This window comes from Bos taurus, chromosome 7, assembly GCF_002263795.3.
Source record: "Bos taurus isolate L1 Dominette 01449 registration number 42190680 breed Hereford chromosome 7, ARS-UCD2.0, whole genome shotgun sequence".
Lineage (NCBI taxonomy): Eukaryota > Metazoa > Chordata > Mammalia > Artiodactyla > Bovidae > Bos > Bos taurus.
The window spans coordinates 65,027,667-65,051,252 of NC_037334.1; the positions used below are offsets into that span (position 1 = coordinate 65,027,667).

The 23,586-nt window shown below is 43.7% G+C and overlaps 1 protein-coding gene across 4 annotated transcripts in view; it reads left to right on the top strand.

Annotated features, from left to right (window-relative positions):
• GRIA1 (glutamate ionotropic receptor AMPA type subunit 1) overlaps nt 1–23,586 on the top strand; it is a 348,888-nt gene that overhangs the window by 255,940 nt on the left and 69,362 nt on the right. For all 4 annotated transcript variants that reach the window (XM_059888222.1, XM_059888223.1, XM_002689318.7 and 1 more), the window contains 1 exon segment: nt 317–687. In XM_059888222.1, coding sequence (XP_059744205.1) covers nt 317–687 — 371 coding nt within the window.

Sequence of the window (23,586 nt, forward strand, 5' to 3'; positions counted from 1 at the left end):
GGGAAGAAGGCATGATTGCTGGGTAGGCAAAAAAAATAAGAGACATTACAAGAGCCCCCTTCCTTCCATAAGGTGAGGAAGTCACCCCTAACAATTAGAACTGTCAAAGAGCAGGATAATCTCTCCTGTGAGATATTGAGCTGATCAACCATTTATTGTAAATATTTCACAGAGACAAGGAGGAGTTGGATTTCTGAGGTTCTTCCTCTCACATCCTTTAGATACAAAAGAATATTAGAATGAAGAGGAAAATGAGGGAACAGAGGGCTGATGAACTAAAGTGCACATTTTCTTCTCTCCCCGATATTTTCTGCAGAGAGCAGATGTGGCTGTTGCCCCTTTAACTATCACCTTGGTCCGGGAAGAGGTGATCGATTTCTCCAAGCCGTTTATGAGTCTGGGGATCTCCATCATGATAAAAAAGCCACAGAAGTCCAAACCGGGGGTCTTTTCCTTCCTGGATCCTTTGGCTTATGAGATCTGGATGTGCATTGTGTTCGCCTACATTGGAGTGAGCGTCGTCCTTTTCCTGGTCAGCCGTTTCAGCCCCTACGAATGGCACAGCGAAGAGTTTGAGGAAGGGCGAGACCAAACCACCAGCGACCAGTCCAATGAGTTTGGGATATTCAACAGCTTGTGGTTCTCCCTGGGAGCCTTCATGCAGCAAGGATGTGACATCTCTCCCAGGTCAGTCGGCTCTTCTCATCACCTTTACTCAATGTTATATATATACATGGGGAGTTAGCCATGGCAATTTTTTCCAGACTTTATTGTATTTAGTCCTCAACTATGCTTTACTGTCAACTGTCCATTCCATGCTATGGAGGATCTGGACACGCCTTGACCGGCTCTGTCTGCTGTCTGTGTGATGTGTTCTGTCAAGATTAACAGGCATAATTGTGACTCTAATGTTCTGTATAGTACTGAGAAGGGATGGGGGGTGGTATTGTACCACTAACATTTTTGAGCACCTACCACACACCCTAAGCAAGGTTTTGAGTCCTCTTCATGCCTTATTTAATTGAATCCTCACAGAAGCATTAGGTGGGGACACTTGTGATACCTCCTTTTACAAATGAGGAACCATGGAAATGTTGAATATCTTTCCAAGGTTACACATCTGGTAGTTAGGTGAGTCAAGATTCAGGATGGGGAACACATGTATACTAATTAAATAATTTTCTATTAAAAAAATAAAAATAAATAAATTAATTAATTAATTAAAAAAAGAAAAAAAAAAAAAAGATTCAGACCACAATCCCAAACTATTTCTGAGTGGCAGGAGCACTGAATTATGACTGGGTTCTTGCTCTGGTTCTAGCACTTTCTGTGTGGCTCTGGACAAGTCACTTGACTCTTGTAGACCTTGGTGTCTTCATCTTTAAGAGAAAATGGTTCTTCTTGTCTCGGTTCTGAGTAAGATCTTGGAAACTGTCTAGTTCCAATTGTGATGTAAATTTGTTTCTTGTGGCTGGGAAGTTTCATGAAGTTTCTTGGAAATGCCTCTGATATCATATTGAGAATACTGGGGTGGCCAAATCAGTGAGGTTTCAGCCCTCGCATTGGACATGAGTAGCTCCATTTTCATCTGTCTTACACACTGGACTTGTGAATACAATTTCTTTTGAGAAAGGTTTTTGGAAGGGAGAGAGGAAGGAAGGAAAGGAGGAGGGGAGGGAGAGAGAGAAGAGAAGAGAAAGAGGGAGGGAGGGAAAAGGTAAAGGAGATGGATAAAAAGAAATTTGACCACCACCCTGGAGAAGGCAAAGGCTACCCACTCCAGTATTCTGGCCTGGAGAATTCCATGGACTGTATAGTCTCTGGGGTCACAAAGAGTTGGACACGACTGAGCAACTTTCACTTTCACTTCACTTTCATCTAAATCAGTACCCATATTTACTGATCTCCCTTTCCATCTCTCTGTGTAATGTTCTTTCAGCTATATTCTGGAATGTTCATGTCACAAATCCCCTCCAATTTACCTGTTAAATAAGCACTGATTGTATTTCCTTTTACAGTTGCTTAATATCTATGAGCTCTTTAATCAGGCAGTCCCTTATCGATTACCAAGCTTCAAAAGCATGCAGGGAGACATGGCTTAGCACTTGGCTGCATGAATAGATTTGCACACACTCTCACTTTCTGGGGGCATAACTGCATAAATACGAAGGCCTCATAGACATGTGCCGGAGGCATCAGTACCACCCGTCTGGCTCAGATCTGAGTGTCAGCAAGGACCAATATTGCTAAGTGGCAAGGGAATAAAATCTTCCTAAGGAGCTTCCCGCAGAACTCACTTCACCTGCTGTACAATTTAGATCATCTCATCACTCACCATTATAATCTTGTTTTTCTCTAAATAAGACAGTCGGGGGAGGGGGGCGTTGTGTGGGAGAAGAGGTGTGAGACTGGCTGCCTGGCCAGTGCTGGCAGACACATGGTAAAGAGCAGAGAGAACCCAGCAGGGGAAGGGCTTGCTTAAAAATAACTCAGGCCAGTAGATAAACTGTGGAAAGCAATGATTCAGTGTCACGGGCCATCCAAACATGCAGGTGTCTGAGAAGACCCATGGGTTTGTTTTCTCTCTTATGTTCCCTTCTTGGCTGGGCATCTTACCTCCTAAAGGCACCCATGTGGTCTGACCTCAGGCTGTGTTTTCACACTCCCCACCGTTCCTCCCGAAGTCTCAAGTTAGTGACCCACAAACTGAATCTGCTACCAGGCATGCGTCAATGATTTGCACAGTCTGCCAATGATGCTCCAAAACTGAGTGACAGCTGCCCTCTGGAGCTGATCCATGACATCCCCATGGACCGCAGCCCCTAGTGATCTGCTTCACTCCGCTGCGACTCAGCTGGCCCCTGAGAGAGTATGTGAGTTTGTGACTTCTGGCTAGAAAAGGGTTTTCAGACTGTGTTTCCAGGACTCCTGAGGGTTCTATGAGGCTATCTTAGGAAATGACCTTGAGGTGAAGATGAGACTAAACAGGAAAGTACCCAGCCCCCTTCCTCCTCACTTTTAATAAAACAACTCCACTCTGTGATTCTGTATCTTCCCTGGTAAAACGGCAAACAACCTCTAGTATTGTTAAAAAAGAATGATGTAGGGACTTCTCTGGTGGTCTAGTGGTTAAGAATCTGTCTTGCAATGCAGGAGACATGGGTTCCATCCCTGGTTAGGGAACTAAGAGCCTACACGCCATGGAATAACTAAGGCGCCCCAACTATTGAGCTCGTGTGCTACAACTAGAGAGTCCATGTACCACAATAAAAGTTCCAGCACAATGCAGTGAAGATCCCAGGTGCCACTACTATGCTGCTGCTGCTGCTAAGTCACTTCAGTCTTGTCCGACTCTGTGCAACCCCATAGACGGCAGCCCACCAGGCTCCCCCGTCCCTGGGATTCTCCAGGCAAGAGCACTGGAGTGGGTTGCCATTTCCTTCTCCAATGCGTGAAAGTGAAGTCGCTCAGTCATGTCCGACTTCTAGCAACCCCATGGACTGCAGCCCACCAGGCTCCTCCGTCCATGGTATTTTCCAGGCAAGAGTACTGCAGTGGGGTGCCATTGCCGTCTCCGGCCACGACTATGACCCAACAATAAATAAAGACCAATATGTATAGAACTCGCAACACACTATTTAGACAACACATAGGAAACACAATAAACGAGAAGGTACTTCAGTTCTTTTATCAACTTTCTGTATTGTAAACTTCACTAGAAGGAAGGGTGCCATTGTAAATTTCACAATGAAAACCCAATGGACCTCTGTCTCCTGGGCAAACCCACAGACAGAGTGGCACAGTGATTCACTCCTGGATTCCTGAGACACCCCTCACAAGGACTGGGCAGAAGGATTTGGCATTTTGGCTTTGAGGGTCTGACAGGCAGAGAGAGGAGTCAACCTGCCAGAATAAGGATGAGATGGACTCCTGCTAACCAGGCCTAGCTTGGCCAACTCCAGCACTTAGGGGTCTGTAGAAGCCCCGCTAAGAGTCAGAATATGCATCGAAACATTTGATGGGAATATATGCTAAAGAGAAAAGGCACATATATGTCAATAGGACCAGACAAAAACACAGGGATGCTAAGACAGTGGTGAAAGCCAGGGCCAAGCAGACAACTAGAAGCTTTCGTTATTGTTGTTTATATATTTAACGTAAACAACATCAAAAGTCCACGGAGCTTTAGGAGCCTCTGATATACATAGCATTAGACACCCTGGGGTTACAGTAGGAGGTATTATATTTTTAAGGGCTTTTTTATACTCAAACATCCTTTCAGATCAGCTTCAATTAATTTTTCTTGCTATTTATTAACAGTGTATCATAAATTCTCAAAATTTAGAAATTGGGAGACTAAATTCCACCTAAATTGCATATATCTGCATACATACACAAGTAGCTTTGGTTTTTTTTCTTAATTTATTCAATATTTATATTAATGACCAACCTAGATAGCATATTGAAAAGCAGAGATATTACTTTGCCAACAAAGGTCCGTCTAGTCAAGGCTATGGTTTTTCCAGTGGTCATGCATGGATGTGAAAGTTGGACTGTGAAGAAAGCTGAGCACTGAAGAATTGATGCTTTTGAACTGTGGTGTTGGAGAAGACTCTTGAGAGTCCCTTGGACTGCAAGGACATCCAACCAGTCCATTCTAGAGAATCAGTCCTGGGTGTTCTTTGGAAGGACTGATGCTAAAACTGAAACTCCAGTACTTTGGCCACCTCATGTGAAGAGTTGACTCATTGGAAAAGACTCTGATGCTGGGAGGGATTGGGGGCAGGAGGAGAAGGGGACGACAGAGGATGAGATGGCTGGATGGCATCACTGACTCGATGGACGTGAGTCTGAGTGAACTCCGGGAGTTGGTGATGGACAGGGAGGCCTGGTGTGCTGCAGTTCATGGGGTCGCAAAGAGTCGGACACAACAGTGACTGAAACTGAACTGATACTAACAACAACAACAACAAAAAAAAAAACAATTAAATGTGACCAAATACAGTTAGTTGTCTGTAAGTAGCTCAATCATCTGACCAGAGTAATGTGACCAGATGGAGAGTTATCTTTCTTAGATGAAAAGGAAAGTGGAAGCAGATAGTAGCCCATGGTTCAGTGAAATGAGGATCAGCTCTTTTGTGGCTGCCCTGGCATTTACTCCCGTCACAAGGCGGCAGCTCCCAGATGCCGTGTACAGGTTCAAGCAGGAAGACGGGGAGGAAGTACTGCAGCCAGTTCTGCTTCTCTGGATCAGGAAAACAAAAGCTGGACAATATACTTCCCACCCCAAGCAGACGTCTCCTTCTATCCATCTCATTAGTAAGAACAGTGGCCCGTGATCACTTCTAGTAGCACTGAAGGTAGGAAAGGCAAGAAGACAGTTTTTTAGCCTCTAAAATGGAAAGGGTGAGAACGGATGTTGATGAGTGAGCCAACAGCATGGGCCACAGTGCTTGTGCTGTGCTGTGCTTAGTCACTCAGTCACGTCCGATTCTTTGTGACCTCAGACCTCGGACTCTTTGTGACCTGGACTGTAGCCCGCCAGGCTGCTCTGTCCACGAAGATTCTCCAGGCAAGAATACTGGAGTGGGTTGCCATGCCCTAGAGCTGAAGTTTTCTATACTAGCTCCGCAGATAGACAAAATAATCCGTCATTAGCACCTTCAGTGATACACACCAGGAAATGCTACCGCTTGGCTTTCGAGATTCTTCCCTCCTCCCTTTCAAATATTTATATGAGAAATTGTCTTTGTGTAGCCTATTTTAACATTGCAAGTTAAAACTCAGTTGAGCTGTGATCACAAGAAATATTTTTTTTTTTAAATTTTGTTGATGGTAAGATAGAAATGCCATCATGAATTGCATTTGCAGGCCTATGTCTTGTGCCCAAAATACCTATGTTTAATAGATATTTTAGATTTCTTTTTTCATAAATGAGAACATTTTGAGAAGGGATGTATGAAAGAAAGGACAAAAATCACCCCAGGCAAAATTTATCTTCAGTTCCCACAACTTTCATTTCTGTAGCTTTTCCTCCTATTTGTGTCCAGGGTCATTTATTTATTCAACAGATATTACTAATTGCCTGTAAGGTACAGCACAGGGTGCTGAGGATATAAAGATATGTTGATGATGGCGTTTGAGGGTATGGGAGTCTTTGCTTCCGGGAGCTGGCAAGTACAGTGAGGTAACACAGATGTTAAATAAACAATTGTGAATGTATAAACTGTGATGCACTATGAATAAAATGAAACTGCTGCAGCAACAGATAATAGAGGAAGTGGAATTAAAGGGGACTTAGGGTGTTCTGAGAAAGCTTCTCCACGGCGCAGAGAGGCAAGGAGGAGCTAGGCTGACACAGAGCTGTATTATTAGAGAAGCAGGCAGAGGCAAGATCTCACAGAGACTTGGGGCCATAGCATAGATTTAAAGTTTTACTCTAAATACATAGGAAGGCCCTGGGGAGTTTTAAGTAAGAGAAGGATTGATTTACATGCTATAATGCTACTCTGGGGAGCTATGAGGAAAATGAATTAAAGCAGAAAATAGTCAAGAGTGGAAGCAGAGGGACTGAGCAGTAGGCTCTCACAGCTGTCTAGGGGCAATTACAGTGATGGAAATTATGATGGTCATGGAGATGGATTAGCGGTCTACTTTGAAACTAGAAATGACAGCACTGGCTGAAGGATTAGATATCTGAAGGGAGGAGAGCAAGAGTCAGTGGTGCCTCCAAGAAGAAGGGGGCATTTGGAAAACATGGCACCACACTTCCAGAGACCTTTAGGTCTGGCTCTGATCAAGAGAAGGATCTGACTCATCTACCCCATGTTACAGAGGAGTAAACTGAGGCCCCAAAGGGGGAAGGGATTTTCTCTAAGGTCCCCACGGCAATGCCTCTGGCCAGTTGCTGCCTGCCCTGCAGTGTCATCCCAGGCTCCATCGCCTGCAAATGGACTAAGAGTGAGCCTTTCAACTCTATTCCCACGGCCCTCCCCATTGGCTTCCAGTTTTCTGGGATCAGATGACCCTAGTAAGAAAAAGGAGAAGGGTGTGGAAGGTCCCAGGGGAAGAGAGGAAAATGGGAAATGATGATTCCAGCTTTCAGAACTCTTACTCCTGATCTTAGAATGTGACAGAATGTATGATAATTATTTCCACCTAGGGAAGATAATTACTCTCAGCAAGAAGAATTCTAAAGCAGGGGAGTGGTAGCACTTTGGAGATCTCCAGGAACCCTGTACCACCACTCTGCTTCCCCCCAACCCCAGTTAATGTGCTTGCTGAGGGCCTGGAGACTGATTCACCATGGGAACAGAGTAGCCAATGAACAGAGCCTAAACTGATAACCAATGACAGCCTGACTTTTGCATTCACACACAAATCCACAGCAACCAGGACTACAGTGCACAGAGGGGTGATGAGGAATCTCCCCTTTCCACCTCTTGTTCTCCCCACTTCCCTCCCAGAGACAGTCGTGCAAACCCCTTCCTCTGGCCAATACTGGTGTCACTGAAGTGTTGCATGGGGAAAAAGGGGGTAAATATTCAGGGAAGTTGATGGAACCAGCCTGAATTTATAAAATATTTCATCTTCCCAGGCGGTGCTAGTGGTAAAGAATCTGCCTGTCAATGTAAGAGATATGGGTTCAATCCCTAGATTGGGAAGACTGCCTGGAGTAGGAAATGGCAACCCATTCCAGTTCTCTTGCCTGGAAAATTCCATGGACAGAGGAGGTTGGCAGGCTACAGTCCACGGGATTGCAAAGAGTCAGACACGACTGAGCGCTCTGAGCACACACACAATCCTAATCCAGTCTTTAGAAAACATAAGCCTCATTTAGGACACAGACTCGGTGCTGTAAGGAAGGATGTGTGCACAGCGATGATGCAAGAAGTGGGTTTGATACTCTTAGGACTAGGTATGAGGGTTTCTGCTGGGACTCCCGCATCATAATCACCTGGGATACCTGTCAAAATACAGATTTCCAGGCCCCATCCTAAGTCTGAGGAACTGGAAATTCTGCATCTAGAGAGAGGAGTACACATTTCACAAGCCCTCCCCTTCCCCCAAGGCAGGTTGGCATTAAAATTGGAAAGCCATTGAGCTAGGATGTTGTTCAGTTAAGCCAGTTTGGAAGTGTAAGAAGTGAGGTCCATGGTTCAGCCAGAAATCATGCTAGTCAACTGCCACAAACACTGAGCCCAGCATCTGCCTGCCCTGCCTGTGTTACCTGCCAAGGGAGTGAGACCCTGGGCATGGCCACTGAAGGCAGAGGCCTTGCAGGGACGCTGCTTCCTCCCCAGGCCAGGCTCCTGGAGGAGCTCCTATAGGATTCACCAGAGCACATCTCCCTGGGTAACAGGAGCTGCAGCTGTGGCAGGGTGATCTGTGCAGGGACAGTGATTCCCCATCACTGGGGACTCCAGCTCCATGCCTCCTTCCTTTTCAACTTTAACCCTCTGCTACCCAGTGGCGAGACCCAGAGCCAGGCTCTGATAGTGAGCAGTTTCACAGACCGTGGAGAAGCACAGGAGGAGAACTTTCAGAGCCTGCACAAGCCACATACAGGTGTTCAAACGAAGGCAGTGACAGGAGGGTAAAAGCTTCGCTGGACGTGCAAATGAAAAGCACCATTTTCTGCCCCTCAGCCAGCAGTTCTGGCCATCAGCAAAGGGGAAGTCACATCTCTAGACTGTCATGGATGTCCAGGGTTTGAACAGTTTAATTGAAGGAGAAAGGTGTTTTGTTTTGTTTTGTTGTTTTCCTCCAAAATCACAATAGGAAAACACTCAGAAAGTGTTTCCCAAGCTGAAAAGGATGTTTAGGACAATTTCTATCCTGAAATGTTTCTTTAGTACCTGTTACATTCAGACATGGTTCAGGTTGCTACAAGAGACATCACCAAACAAAGCAGACAAAACCCCCATCCTCCTAGAGCTTACCTTCCAGTGAGAGGAGGCAGGCAGTAAAAAAAAAAAAAAAAAAAATGATGTAATGAACACCCCCATCCCAATTCCATAGATGAAGATTCTGGCTTACAGGGAAGGGGAAGGGACTCAGACATAATTAGCATAAGCTTCCCTGGTGGCTCAGACAGTAGAGAGTCTATGTGCAGTGCAGGAGACCCAGGTTAGATCTCTGGGTCCGGAAGATCCCCTGGAGGAGGAAATGGGAACCTACTCCAGTATTCTTGCCTGGAGAATCCCATGGATGAAGGAGCCCGGTGGGCTACAGTTCATGGGGTCGCCAAGAGTCGGACATGACTGACTGACTAACACTTTGAGTAACACAAAAACAGGGGTCAGCTGGGGGCTGTGTTGACCTGGGCATGCCTGCGTCAGCTAAAAGGGGACTGCTCCCACTCAGCCCTAGACAGTCACTTCCCAGAGAGCTCTGCAGATAAAGCCAAAGTTCACCTGGATTCAGCTTGTGGGCCAGCAGTTGGGCACCACTGGAAGAATGATGAGGAGTACAAAACACCACTGTACCTTTAATGCATTTAGACACACTCAGAATATCATATTCGTAGAATTTTTTTAAAGGAATTCTCCTTTCTCTCAGCCCTCATTTTTGGTTCCGAGGATAAAGACCTGATTGCTGTGTTTTTCTTTCTTTTCACGTACCTTGGAAAATCCAGGCTGTGAATGGGACTGCATTAAAACAAAGTCCTCACAGCTCTATATGCAGAAAGACTTGCCTGCCTCTTCCTGAGATCTACATTTTCCTGGAGAGAACCCCTGTTTCTTTTTAATTCCCCTCCGGAAATGCAGCACCTGAGATCCACAGACCCAACTGTTTGCCTGAAAGAAGTCCTGAGTTGTAAAAAGAGAACAATGAAAGCATCATTAGTTGAATTGATGGAGAATGTATGCTCAGAGTCCTGTGGGGATCCCCATGGTTTGAGTATGATTTATGGACCACCATCCACCTGTGGCAAATTAATGCTTCTACCCAAGTTGTGTTCAAGCAAGACCATAGGTGAATGAAGCCCAAGGTTGCTCGCAGAAAATAGCGCATTCCACTAACACAGAAACGAGAGACCTACATGACGAAAGTCACCGTGTGAATCTGGTGGCTTAAGAAAGAGGACCTTAAAGTGAGGAGACAGTAGCTGCTGGGGGCAGAATGGAGCCCTTCCCAGGGAGGGAATCAGGAGTAGCTATGTCACAGGAGGTGGGCCCACAGGATTGGCTGCTGCTGCTGAGTCGTTTCAGTCGTGTCCGACTCTGTGCGACCCCAGAGACGGCAGCCCACCAGGCTCCCCCGTCCCTGGGACTCTCCAGGCAAGAACACTGGAGTGGGTTGCCATTTCCTTCTCCAATGCATGAAAGTGAAAAGTCAAAGTGAAGTCGCTCAGTCGTGTCCGACTCTTAGCGACCCCATGGATTGCAGCCCACCAGGCTCCTCCGTCCATGGGATTTTCCAGGCAAGAGTACTGGAGTGGGGTGCCATTGGAGGAGGCGATAAAAGATCTTAGAAAAAAGCTCAGTCTACTAGCCCACTGGGTGAGTCACGTCCCCTCTCTCTCTCACTTTCCCCCCTTCAGAATGGGAGAAGGATGGTGCCTGACATGTCTGCAGCCCCCATCTAAGACTTCTGTCCCTTTGATTCCCAAGTCCAGACAAGGCTCTAGCCAAGCCAGGTTGTGCATCAGTCTATTCCCTCAGCCCCAAGCTGCCTTTATAGTCTTGACATTCCCTGTATTTGGAGCAGCTTCTCTCATCCCTCTTGCTCAATGACGCTCTCTTTTGCAAATACTGAAATCCCATTCCTCCCCTCCTCACCCCAATTCTCCCGGGAAGATATGCATCACAGGAATAGAGCTTGATCTCTGGAACTGGCCTGCCTCCAGCTGAATCCTAGCTCTGCCACTTACTGGCCATGTCAGCGTAGGAAAGTAACTTCTCTGTGCCTTGGTTGCTTCTTCTGGGAGGTGGAGATAGTAAGACCACCAACTTCAAGGGTATTCTCTGAGTATTAAATGGCATCATGTGTGGAAATCTCTTCCTTTGCACAGAGGTGATGAACACAGTAAATGGTATTGACATAGTTGTTGCTATTGCTATCTGAACCTCTCTGAGGGCATCATCTATCTTCAGTCCTTAGCTACTGTTGCCCAATTCTGTTCCTTATCAAAACACAAACCGGAAAACCTATCCTTGCCACTCATCCAGAACCTGACACCGGGGTTAGGCATTCTTAATACTCAACACGTGCTTGTTGAATGAAAATATGCACTTTCACAAGTAGCCTTCTAAAGACCATGTCACATTTTTCACTTAATGGAGAGAAAGCAACCCAAGAGAGAATTTCTGGTGGTCACTACCTGTGTAATGTGGGGAAAGTCAGTCCTGGGATCTCAACAGATGTGAGGAAAAGCAGAAAGAACTGGAGAAAAGGAAGTGAAATAGACCAATCCAGAAAACAAAGTTCCCTCTCTACTATGTATCAGGCACTCTCTTAAGTGTCATGTGATGTTACCTCTAATTATCATGACAACCTCTGTTCAGGGATATCGACCCCATTTTATAGATAAGAAAACTGAGGCAGACGACAATTAACTCCCTTATTCACGGTTTTCTAGCAGAGCTGGGATTATAACCTATGTCTATTGGATTCAAAGACTTGTGATTTATTTTTGAGACACCATTGTCTTCCAAGATCAGAAATCTTTTGATGGTCCCTCAGGGCTTCCTATGGATTGTCAGATTTCATGGAAATAAAAAGCATCCTTTTTCATCTGTAGGGTTCTCTAGCTTTTAAAAAATAGACTTTTTTGGCTTTGAGTTTTTCCATTAATATTCCTTACAGTATCTTTTTCCTTAAAAGTCATCTCCTGGGGAAGAAGAGGGGACCCCCTGGGAGTGCACTCTGCCCCACCCAGAGTGTGTGCAGCGCAGCCAGTTGGTGAGGGAGATGGTGAAACAGACAAGAGCAAAGATAAAACTGGTGCCACTTTGGAGGATCGAGTTTCTTGGTTTCAGCTGGGAGGTGACTGTGGGCATAGGGTGGATCCCACAGCCAGAGCCAAAAGCTGGAGAGGGAATGTTTTTCCCTGTAGGATTTTAGACTTGAATGGAGGAGGGACAAGGCAAAAAGAATTACAAATGGCCTTAAAATTATGGTCCATCTGGAGTCGACACATTCCTCTAGAAACGGTTGTGCACATGTGGCAAGAGGTAGTATAAGGGTTTTCATTGCTCTAGTGGGTTCCAGTGTCTCCTGCCGATGGTTGCTCAGCAGCTAGTTGCAATTTTGGTGCTCTCACAGAAGGTGAGCACACATCCTTCTGATCTGCCATCTTGAATCAATCTCCTCTCACTTGTTTTAAAAAGCTGGAAGTAGCCTGCTGCCCATCAGCTGAAGACAGTGATGGTTCACCATCCAGGGGCAGACAATGCAGCTATTAGGGTGGATGAACAAGGATGCCTGTGCTACTCTGCAAGGATCTTCAGGATTGCATAGCAGGGGAATAACGGGCTCTGGTCCCACTGGTCCCAAATTGTAGGCTCTTTTCACTGCATCTTGCTGCCTCTTTGGAACACAGGGAACTAGGGGAGTGTGTCTCTGAGGACTAAACTCTGTGGTATTTGGAGCTCATGCTAGATTTTCTTCTGAGAAATGAAATATTAGTGTGGGTTGTAGTACAAAGAGACCTCTGGGAAGCGCTGGACTGTGCCTTAAAAATGAGCTAAGATTTTCCACAAAAGCAGAGAGAAATGAAGACAGAAGTCTCTGGTGGGGGAACCACTGTGAGCAGAAGCACTGAAGCGGGCATGTGTTGAGCCAGGGGACCTGTCAATCACGCTCATCCCTAGGGACTCATTAGCCAAGGGTTCAGAGCTCACAAGATTCAATGACGCATTCAATACCATGACTTTGGGGGCCTGATAAGCTGTTGTATAGTCATTAGAGTGTCACCCAAGAAACAGAGAGTCTAAAGTGGGCAGTGCTGGGCCAGTTCTTCAGTTGCTGCAGGAAGTAACTCCCTACTCCCCATGAAGCACCTTTACTGATTGGTGTTAAGTCTTGGTCCACTGTGGACGAAACCATGTCAGTGAGGGTCTAATTTCTGAATCAGAGGATCTTGGCTCTCAAGAAGTCCCCGCCACTGCTGCTGCCAGGTAATTTATCTCCCGAGCAGCAGACAGAAGGGGCTGTCAGGCAGAAAGATGCCTTCCCTTCTGTGCAAGTCTGGCCGGGTACTCAGCTGGTATCCATCTCCCCTTTCATGCCCTGTTCTCTGTGGAGGTACCCATTCTGAGAATGGCAGAGAGAATGAAGAGGGAGTTTATCTTGCTTTGTTTCTGGTTACAGTAGGTATGTATTCCGACAGATTCAAGTAAGGATTAATCAATCAAATGTTTTAGTTGAGGACCATTAGGATATCAACTTTGCCTTAGGCACAGTGGTAGGCATTATGGCTGGTGTGAAAAAGGAAGAAACCAGAGTACAGATTTCGGACTTTGCAAAAATCAAGATACACAAGGAAAAAAGATAGATAATAAAGCAAAATGTTCATCTGAATAATTTCCAAGTGCAGGATTTATAGTCAACAGAAAAGAAAGATCATTGAGGCCCAAAATAGTCTGGGTTAGCTTTGAAGAAAAAGAGGGACTTGGACTGGTCCCAAGGGATAAATGTGGACTTCTAGAAGGAGCCTCAGCTAAGATATGGTTTGTGGCAGGAGAGCCCAAGCAAAGCCGAGAAGAGGACTGTGTTTCGAGCCCAAGTATCCTGTTAACTACTCAGACCTGGGTTTTGATCTTTGTTGCTGTTGTTTAGTCGCTAAGTCATGTCCAGCTCTTTTGTGACCCCATGGACTGTAGCCCCTCAGGCTTCTCTGTCCATGGGATTTCCCAGGCAAGAATACTAGAGTGGGTTGCCATTTCCTTCTCCAGGGGATCTTCTCAACTCAGGGATGGAACACACATCTCCTGCTTTGCACACAGACCCTTTACACTGAGCCATGATCTTAGTTCACCAGCTACTAGCTAGTAAGACTTGAGCCAGTAACTTAACTGCCAAGTCTGTTTCCTCTTTAAAAAAAAGAGGCCATTAAATAAAGAAGATGTGGTACATACATATAACGGAATATTAGCCAACCATAAAAAGGAATGAAATAGTGCCACTTGCAGCAAGATAAATGCAACTAGAGATTATCATACGAAGTGAAGTAAGTTAAAAAGAGAAAGAAAAACAGCATATGATGTCACTTACATGTGGAATCTAAAATATCATACAAATGAATCTATGAAACAGAATCACGGACATAGAGAGCAGACTTGTGGTTGCCATGGGGAGCAGTTGGGAAAGGGATGGAGTGAGAAGTTGGGATTAGCAGATGTAAGCTTTGATATGGAGATGCATAAACAACAAGGTCCTACTGTATAGCACAGGGAACCATGTTCAATATCCTATGATAAACCATCATGGAAAAGAATATAACAAAAATAACGTGTATATATATGTCTATATATATACACACATATATATGCATATATGTATGTATAACTGAATCACTTTGCTGTACAGCAGTAATTAACACATTGTAAGTAAATTATACTTCAATTAAAATTTTTTTTAATTTTAAAAAGAGGCTATTAATACGAATATCATAGGATCTTAAAGAATATACAAACAAAGAGAAGCTAAGCATGTTGTCTAATACCTGGCATACACCAGGAGTTCAAAAATTTTTAATTTTCTTTCCCTTCTTTTGTGCTACCAGTTTCCTTTCTTTCAGTTTTGTCCCTGGCCTCCCGCCAATCATTTATTCTCTGCTAAGAGCTTTCAGAGCCTTGCTGACATGCAGTTTTTTATGTGCTCCTGGCCCAGCACTGGCCAGAGGGAAGTCTGTAGGCTGTTCCCACGAAGAGGGAAGGCTGCCAGGTGCAGTTATGACTCGAGGATGCTCACTCCATCCCAGGGCTATTCCATAGCTCAAGCCTCAGGAACTGCATCCAAGCTCCTGCCTGCTTCCCTGGCAAAACTCATCACCGGGGCAATGACTCTTCCTGCCAGACCACACTGCCCACCAGTCCCCTCCTGATCTCCCAGGTACCTGGTTTTGTTTCTTAGCAGTCAGCATTATGATGGTTTCCTCTGTATCCCAGAATGACAGACACTGGTTTTGCAGGACTTGCAAATATGCAAGGTTTTTTTCAAGAGAGTAATTAAGAACCTCATGAGCTCTGGAGTGAGACCTAGGCTTAATTCTGCTTCTTACACTAATATGCTGTGTGATCCTGGGCAACTAGCTTTGCAACTCAGGACCTCTGTTACTATATAACAAGCCACCCTGAATTTCTGGCATAAAACAGCAGCCTTTTTATTCTGCTCATAGATTCCCTGGGTCAGGAAACTTGGATATGGGCACAGTGGGATGGCTTGTTCTTGCTTACAGATGCCTGGGACCTGGGATAGAGAAACTACAAGGCTGTCGGTCACTTGGCAGTGGGGCTGGAATTACCTGCAGGCTCACTCACTCACATGGCTGGCAGTGGAGGCTGCTGTTCTCACCACCTACCTATACATTCCCTCTCCATGCTCTGCTGGCGTTCCTCACAGCATGATGGCCAGGTCCCAAGAACAAGCAACCAAGAGGAGGCAGGCAAAAGCTGTAGCATGTCTCATGACCTACCCTGAGAAGTCACAGGGGGTGACTTCTGCCAGAGTCACCAGCTCAGACATATCAGAAAGGAAGGAACAAAGATTCCACCTTTCGGTAGGACAAGGGTCAAAAATCACATTGTAAGAAGAACACATGGAATCGTAGAGGTTGCAGTGGTGGTATTTGGAAAAAGCAACCAGCTACACCTTACATATAAGTAAAGATAATACTTTTGGAATCATTATGAAGATTAACAAAAATAAGGAATTTAAAACACTTAGTACAGTGCCTGACATGTGATAAGTGCTCAGTAAAAGACACAGTCATTCACATTCATACCTCCCTCCCTCCCTTCCTCCTTCCCTCTCCCCCCATCTCTCACTCTCACCTCCCCACAAGTAGAGGTACACACACACATATATGACACTTCTGGATAGTGCTTATTAACGTGTCGTCTGTGCTTATTAATTGTTTGTGTCTATAAGAGATGCTAGTATTTAAGTTAATGAATCTATAGATTAGATCCCTAATGAATCTACAGAATAGAGCCTCAAAAGTCAGGTTGTTTCTTATCTAATTACCTTATTTTTATACATTGGAAAACCAATGTTAATAATCCGTGCTTGGATGAAGTATTCTTGTTGAAAAGAACTCAAGTGACCCTTAGCAAACAATAAGTAATTTTTCAAAAGACTGAGATTAGATTTCAACACCTTTCGGGATCTATAAGGATTTGAATTTCATCATTGCCCCTGGAGTTAAATGAAAAGGCACAGAAGGTGCACAAAAGCTTGATGTGTTCTCATTTTGCAGATCTGAACACTGAATTGAGACAGGTCACTTATTGTCTTTGACTTTTTTAAGACTACACAGATTGTTCCTCCTCCCTAAAGCCAAGGGGCCCCACATTTAGGCAGTATTTGCTCTGTGAATCAGCAAGCAGAACAATCAGAATTCACAAAACTGAGTTACTGTACTTTTGCATCTCTGCACTAAGAAGTAAGGAAAGGCCAAGGGAACAGAACAGAAGGAGCATGGTTTGTTTCTTCTCACCAAGACCATACAGGGATCTTGCACGGTCTAGACAAGGATGGAACTTAGAAGACATTACGATGCCAAGTGGCTTTTGGCAAATGACTTACCTTCTTAGACCTCAGACTTCACAGACACAATGATCTGACATTCTATTGGGTTGGCCGAAAAGCTCATTCAGGTTTTTCTGTATGATATTAGGAAAACCCAAATGAACTTTCTGGCCAACCAAATACAATGGAACGTGCTTACTGAGCCTCTGTGGTCCATTGTCTCCTCCTTATGGTGGAGAATGCACAGAAATAAGAAATGCCAGGTCTTGGTTTACAGGATGTTCACAGTCTAACTGGGGAGATAAGACTAACACACAAGCAGCAATGTGTTACTTACAATGTGAACTTACAAAGCTCAGGTATATCTTGAGCACTAAGTGCCATCCACAGGTGACCCAAAGGGACAGATGATGCTGGCAGGTCAGTCTTCATCCATCCATCTGGCTGGAGAAGAAGAAAGGGTACGCATGTTATTAAACCATAAGTCCATCTATCAGGCTGCCCCACAAAGCCAGTGTTCTTACAATTCACCATATCTTCCACATCAAAACTCAAAGATAGAAAAGGAATTTTCCTACTTATATAGAGAAGATTCCTAGTTTATTTTTTTAACTTCAACTCCCTTTTAAGTCAATGAACTCTTCCCTCTTAAACTTAATATGCCATGCTGAGCAAAGGAAGATGTTAATTAAAATCTGGCTTTCCTCGTATCCTCCCTGTTTAACACACAACTGATTTAGTTTTTCATTTTCGTTGAAGTATAACACACATATAAGTGCATCAATCACAAATATACTGCTCAGTTAATTTTCATCAAGTGAAAACATCTGTGTAATCAGAATTCAAGAAATTAAATACTTTCAGGGAGATTGGGATTGACATATGTACACCACTTGTGAGAGTTGGACTGTGAAGAAGGCTGAGTGCTGAAGAATTGATGCTTTTGAACTGTGGTGTTGGAGAAGACTCTTGAGAGTCCCTTGGACTGCAAGGAGATCCAACCAGTCCATTCTGAAGGAGATCAGCCCTGGGATTTCTTTGGAAGAAATGATGCTAAAGCTGAAGCTCCAGTACTTTGGCCACCTCATGAGAAGAGTTGACTCATTGGAAAAGGCTCTGATGCTGGGAGGGATTGGGAGCAGGAGGAGAAGGGGACGACAGAGGATGAGGTGGCTGGATGGCATCACTGACTCGATGGATGTGAGTCTGAGTGAACTCCGGGAGTTGGTGATGGACAGGGAGGCCTAGCGTGCTGCGATTCATGGGGTCGCAAAGAGTCGGACACAACTGAGCGACTGATCTGATCTGATCTGATGAATAAAACAGATATAAGATAGATAACTAATGAGAACACTTTTGAATATCTGTTGCATATATACCCAGGAAAGGACTTCTTAGGCCACATTATTTATAATTTCCTATCATAGATTCTGCCAAACTATTTTCTAAAAACAAATCTATACTCCTACCAATAATGTATATGAGTTCCAGTTGCTCCACATCTCCCTTTTTTATTTTAGCAGGTGAATGTATCATAATATTCACATTTTTACTCAGTTATACATGGACATTACCATTTTAATTGCATCTACCTGATGCAAATTAGGCACCTTTTCCATGTTTATCAGCCACGTGTAGAGCCTCTTTTAAGAATTTCCTTTGTAAATTTCTTTTCCATTTTTCTGTTGTCTTTTTCTTATTGTTCAGCAAGCATTATTTATATAACTTTGATACAGGTCATTTTTCAGATGTCTATTATATCAGTATCTTCTATTCTGTGGCTTGTCTTTTCACGATCTTGACAGTGTTGTATGAAGAACAGAAACACATAATTTTAATGCTGTCCACTCAGCAAGGTTTTTCCCGTATAGCTAGCATTCCACACATCTTGTATAAGAAGTCTTTGCCTACCTCAAAGTCCTGAAGATGTTCTTCTATGATTTCTTCTGAAATGTTACCGTTTGGATCTATGTGTCCTATAGATATGAGCAAGATCATTTTTTTTCCTTGCATGTGTATATCCTATTGGACAAGCATGATTTGTTGAGAAGTCCCTCCTATTCCCCACTGCATGTCCCTTTCTCAAATCACCAAGTGCACATAGGTATGTTTCTGGACTCTTGATTCTCTTCTGTTGATATACTAGTCTATTCTTGCCCCTACTTCACCCTATCTTAATTACTAGAGCTTTATAATGTGTTGATACCTAGGATGATGCAGATGTCTGGAGAAGCTTGCTCAGGGTGCTGAAATAGAGGTTGGATGATTCCGCTGGGCGCTAGAATAGGGTGTAGAAGAGAATCTGTTATGATACCATGTCTGTGGTCTTTTTCTAACTGTAAGATGGAATATTCTGTTGAAGCACCAGTGACTGGGGGTCTTCTCAAAGCACTAGCACAAATCAATAGGTGAGACTCCGTCAGTGCTTGAAAACCTAAATGTGATGGTTAAAGCGCAGGACAATCATGAGCGGATAAGGGATCCAAACATGGAGCATGTAAAACTCTCCCAGAGAGAAGGATGAATCCTCTTTCATGTCAATTAATGTAAAAGAAGTAGGTACATGAAGCAGAAGCTAGTGAGGAACAGATAGGAATTTCTTGTGCACTCAAAACATGGTTGCTTTTACTAACCCTTAGTCACAACTCAATATGAGGAGAAAACAGGGCTGCGCACACCATAAGAGAGATGAAAACATAAAAAATGTGAATTTTTTTTCAGGTATTAAGTTTTGTGTCAGTTGAATCTAAGGGTATTACTAAGTAATGGATGTGCTATGCAGTTAAATGAAGAGTATCGACCTAGCTATGAATCACCCATCTCTCCATACATAATAAAAATACAAATTACTCACAGAAAGAGCAAACTCATCCATAGCCTTGAGCCGCAGACCAAAAACTGTCCTGTGCAAAATTTGATTCCATTGCATCTTGTGAATTCTCCGCCCTGTTTATGTCAACCATGGTGAAATGCTGTGGCTTTGAAAAGGATAAACAACATTCGTTTTCTGCTGTGGCCAAACAAAACCTCCACACTTTATAAATCAAAACTGTACTGGCAAAAATCGAACAACTCCATCATTTGCTGAAACCTCGAAAATCCTAAAATTGGTCTTCGTGCTTCTGTAAGCAATTCAATCAATCAGTGTTAGCAAAAGCATGTGCTAGTCACCCACACTGGACTCAGGACAGGGCTAGGTGAGTAGGAGGTTCTCAAGGAGAATAACATGTGGTCTCTACATACATACATACACAGACACACACCATTACTTAAACATGCTTATTACATAATTGACCATTCAACAACATGGTGTTAGAGCTCGTATCCCTGTCCCTCCAGCATCACAGCCATCCACACGCTATCGTTACAGTTGTCTTTTCAACTCCTGTCTCTTAGAGCATTGCTTCTTGAAATTCTTTTGTGCATAAAAATTATCTAGGGGACTTCCCTGGTGGTCCAGTGGTTAAGACTTCACTTTTCAATGCAAGGAGAGCAGGTTTTGGTCCCTGGTCAGGCAGCTAGGATACCACATACCCCATGGCCAAGGAACCAAAACATAAAACAGAAACAATGATGTAACAAATTCAATGAAGAATTTAAGAATGGTCCACATCCTAAAAAAAAAAAAAAAAAAAATCTTTAAAAAAATTAACTATGGATCTTGTTAAAATGAGGTTTAAATTCAGTAGGTCTGGGGTTTGCAAGCTTGCTCAGTCACTTCAGTTGTGTCTGACTCTTTGTGACCCCATGGACTGTAGCCTTCTAGGCTCCTCTGTCCGTGGGATTCTGCAGACAAGAATACTGGAGTGGGTTGCCATGCCCTCCACCAGGGGATCTTCCTGACACAGGGATCAAACCTGTGTCTCCTGCAATGCCTGCATTGGCAGGTGGGTTCTTTACCACTACCATCACCTGGGGTGGGGCCTAAGATTTTGCATTTCTAACAAACCGCCAGATGAAGCCAACGCTGCTGGTCCAAGGACTACATTTTGAGTAACAAAGCTCTAGGCCAATTCTGAGCTCCGTGAGGTTCAGGGCCTCTTTGTCTTGATGACCACTGTAACTCCAGCACCTACCATGCAGCCTTAATGGATGTTGAGAGAGAGAGGAAGTAAATGAATAAACATTTAAATAAACAGTACCTATGACTTGCATTTGTCAATACACTTTTATAAGTATACACATGAGAAAATTTAACAGTACGGGCATAAATACAAAGCTAGAAATCATAAGTCTGATGAAGAAAGCCTGATGCAAAGGTATACAAAATGAAATAGAAAAGTAGTATTAAACTATAAACTGTTTTGAAAACCAGGCAAATTACTGAATATTAAGTAGGAAATAAAAGATGAATCAGAAAGTTTATAACCAGAAGAATTATGGACCAAAAGCTTTCCTTTGAAATCCTTAATCTGACTGCAATGGACACCCTGGTAGAGAAGCAGTTGGCAGTATATTGTTGCATTAATTCAAAGAGAAGACCAGACAGTTCCAGACTAGCTTCTAGGTAATTATGAGGGAGGAGGAACTGATGAATACCACCCATATTTCAAGTGTATAATCCGTTCTCTTCCTTTATGTCTGATAGCGATTGTTCTGACTCAGCCAAGTCAGCACAGTGCTGTGTTCCTGCAGAGGTTCAGAACTCAGGGAACTCACATACAGGGCTTTGTCAGTCATGAGGTCAGATGTGCCCAGAGACAAGCCTCCAGTAATAAGTTCTCTTTGCTTCCGGGTTTTCTCCCTAGAGTTTGCTCTGCAACTCAGATACAGCCCTTTAACCACCTTGATCAGACTCTGTTAATTCTCCCCCAACTCTGTGGGATAAAGCCTAAGCCTATTAATGTGGCCTTCAAAGCCCTCTAAAGTCTGGCCCCTCGCTTCCTATCTTTGTCTGTATCCCTATTTGTTTCTCTATGTGTATGTGTGTGCTTGGGTCTTCCTCCTCTCTCCTTTCCTTTCTTCCTCTTTTCCTCTCCTTCTCTCCCCCACTCCTCTCTCTTTAATCTCTGTCTCTCTCCTATATTCTGTCTTTTGCTATGCTCTGTTTCATTCAACATTCCTGGACCCTCTCTGAGTTTTCACTGTGCTGTCTCTTTGCCTGGAGAGTGCGCCCCACCCCTTCTCTGTCTAGTGAACTCATTCTCCACAGCTTGGCTCAAATACCACTTTCTCAGGAAATTCTCTCCTGATCTCCTCCACCCCACCTGCTATGTGGTTCTTATCTCAGAACTCTCAGGTATTTTTCACATATTTCTGTTACTTCTTAGGACATTATCTTCTACAATTCCTCTTGTTTCCTCAGCTAGAATGTAAGCTCCCTAAGAGCAGACCCCAATTTTCACCCATCTCTATTTCCAGCACAAGGACTTGGTGCATGGCAGTCATTCTGTAATGTTTTATGTCTGTATACAGCACTCATGAAAGTCCAACAGTGTCGCTAAGGTCCCCAGTAAGAAAAACAAAAACATGTGCATGATGGTGGCATGCCACACAGAGTATGAATAACCTAAAGCAGAAGCCAAAGGAATCTACACCATAGAACTCAAAGTCAGTAGATGCTGTACATATAATTACAGATACCAGGACCATGAAGAGCTCCCAGTGAGTGGGCTTAACCTGGCCCTGTAAGTTGAATTCACCATGATCACAGTTACTTTGAGCAGACCAAGGAAACAAGCTTCCCAGGTGGCACAGTTGTAACAAATAGGCCTGCCAATGCAGGAGATGAGGGTTTGATCCCTGGATCGGGAAGATCCCCTGGAGTAGGAAATGGCAACCCAGTCCATTATTCTAACCTGAAAAAACTCCATGGACAGAAGATCCTGACAGGCTACAGTCCATGGGGTCATGAAGAGTCAGACATGATTGAGCATGCACGCATGTACAGACCAATGAAACTTAGTGGAGCAGTATTTGCAAGTCACTGACATAAAGCATGTGAATTACTGTAGAGACTGTATATTGTATCATGTTACCTAGGTTAGCTACTGCCACTTCATTATAGGAAAAAGAGCAAACAACAGTTTATTCATGTGACACCAAATTATTCATTTTCTGTAAATGTCAATTAAAATTAAGTGATAATACAAATAGGCTTTACTCTGAGATAGCGGCATTCCTAGAAAGCCATATGAACAATTAAGTTGGGATAATTAAATTCTGATCTAACTGCATCGTGGGAGTTTGACATTTAAGTCAATCTTGGATAAAGGCCTTTAGCATCTCTGTTGTACCAATCTCACTTTTCAAGGATTTCAGTGTCTCCACTCAGACTGTATTAAGGGATCCATCAGAATCTGAAAAGGTGAATGCTTTAAAGATTTTCCTTTTGCCAGGTCACCTCTCTCAAGGGAAATCCTGTGAGTGAAAGAGATCTGAGATACTTTTAAAGGCTCAAGAAAAGTTATTTCTCCTTGGAAAAAGGAAATACTTAAAAGATGTGGTAATCCCATGACTGCCTCAGTTTCCCTCACATTACAACAGCACTTGGTTATTAGACTTCCTTGGTTCACCCTCCCCAGGAGGCTATTGAAGTTAAATCAGATACATTTCCCTGGAATCCTGTTGGTATTTTCTTAATAGTTGAATGAGAGAAGACAAACAGTGGTCATTCAAGTCTTTTCTCCAATCAGTAAGATCTTTCTTATCTTTTATATATTTTATATAATTTTGGTCCCAGATTTTCTTCCTAGTCATATTGTAATTTCAAAAAATAAATATGCAAAGATTCTCTAGTAATGAATATCAATAATCCTCCATGATGTACATCACAGTGCTAGATAGTTGCAGGGAAGAACAATAGTTATTCAACATCCCATGGACTGCAGCCTGGCCTGCTCCTCTGTCCATGGAATTCTCCAGGCAGGAGCACTGGAGTGGATTGCC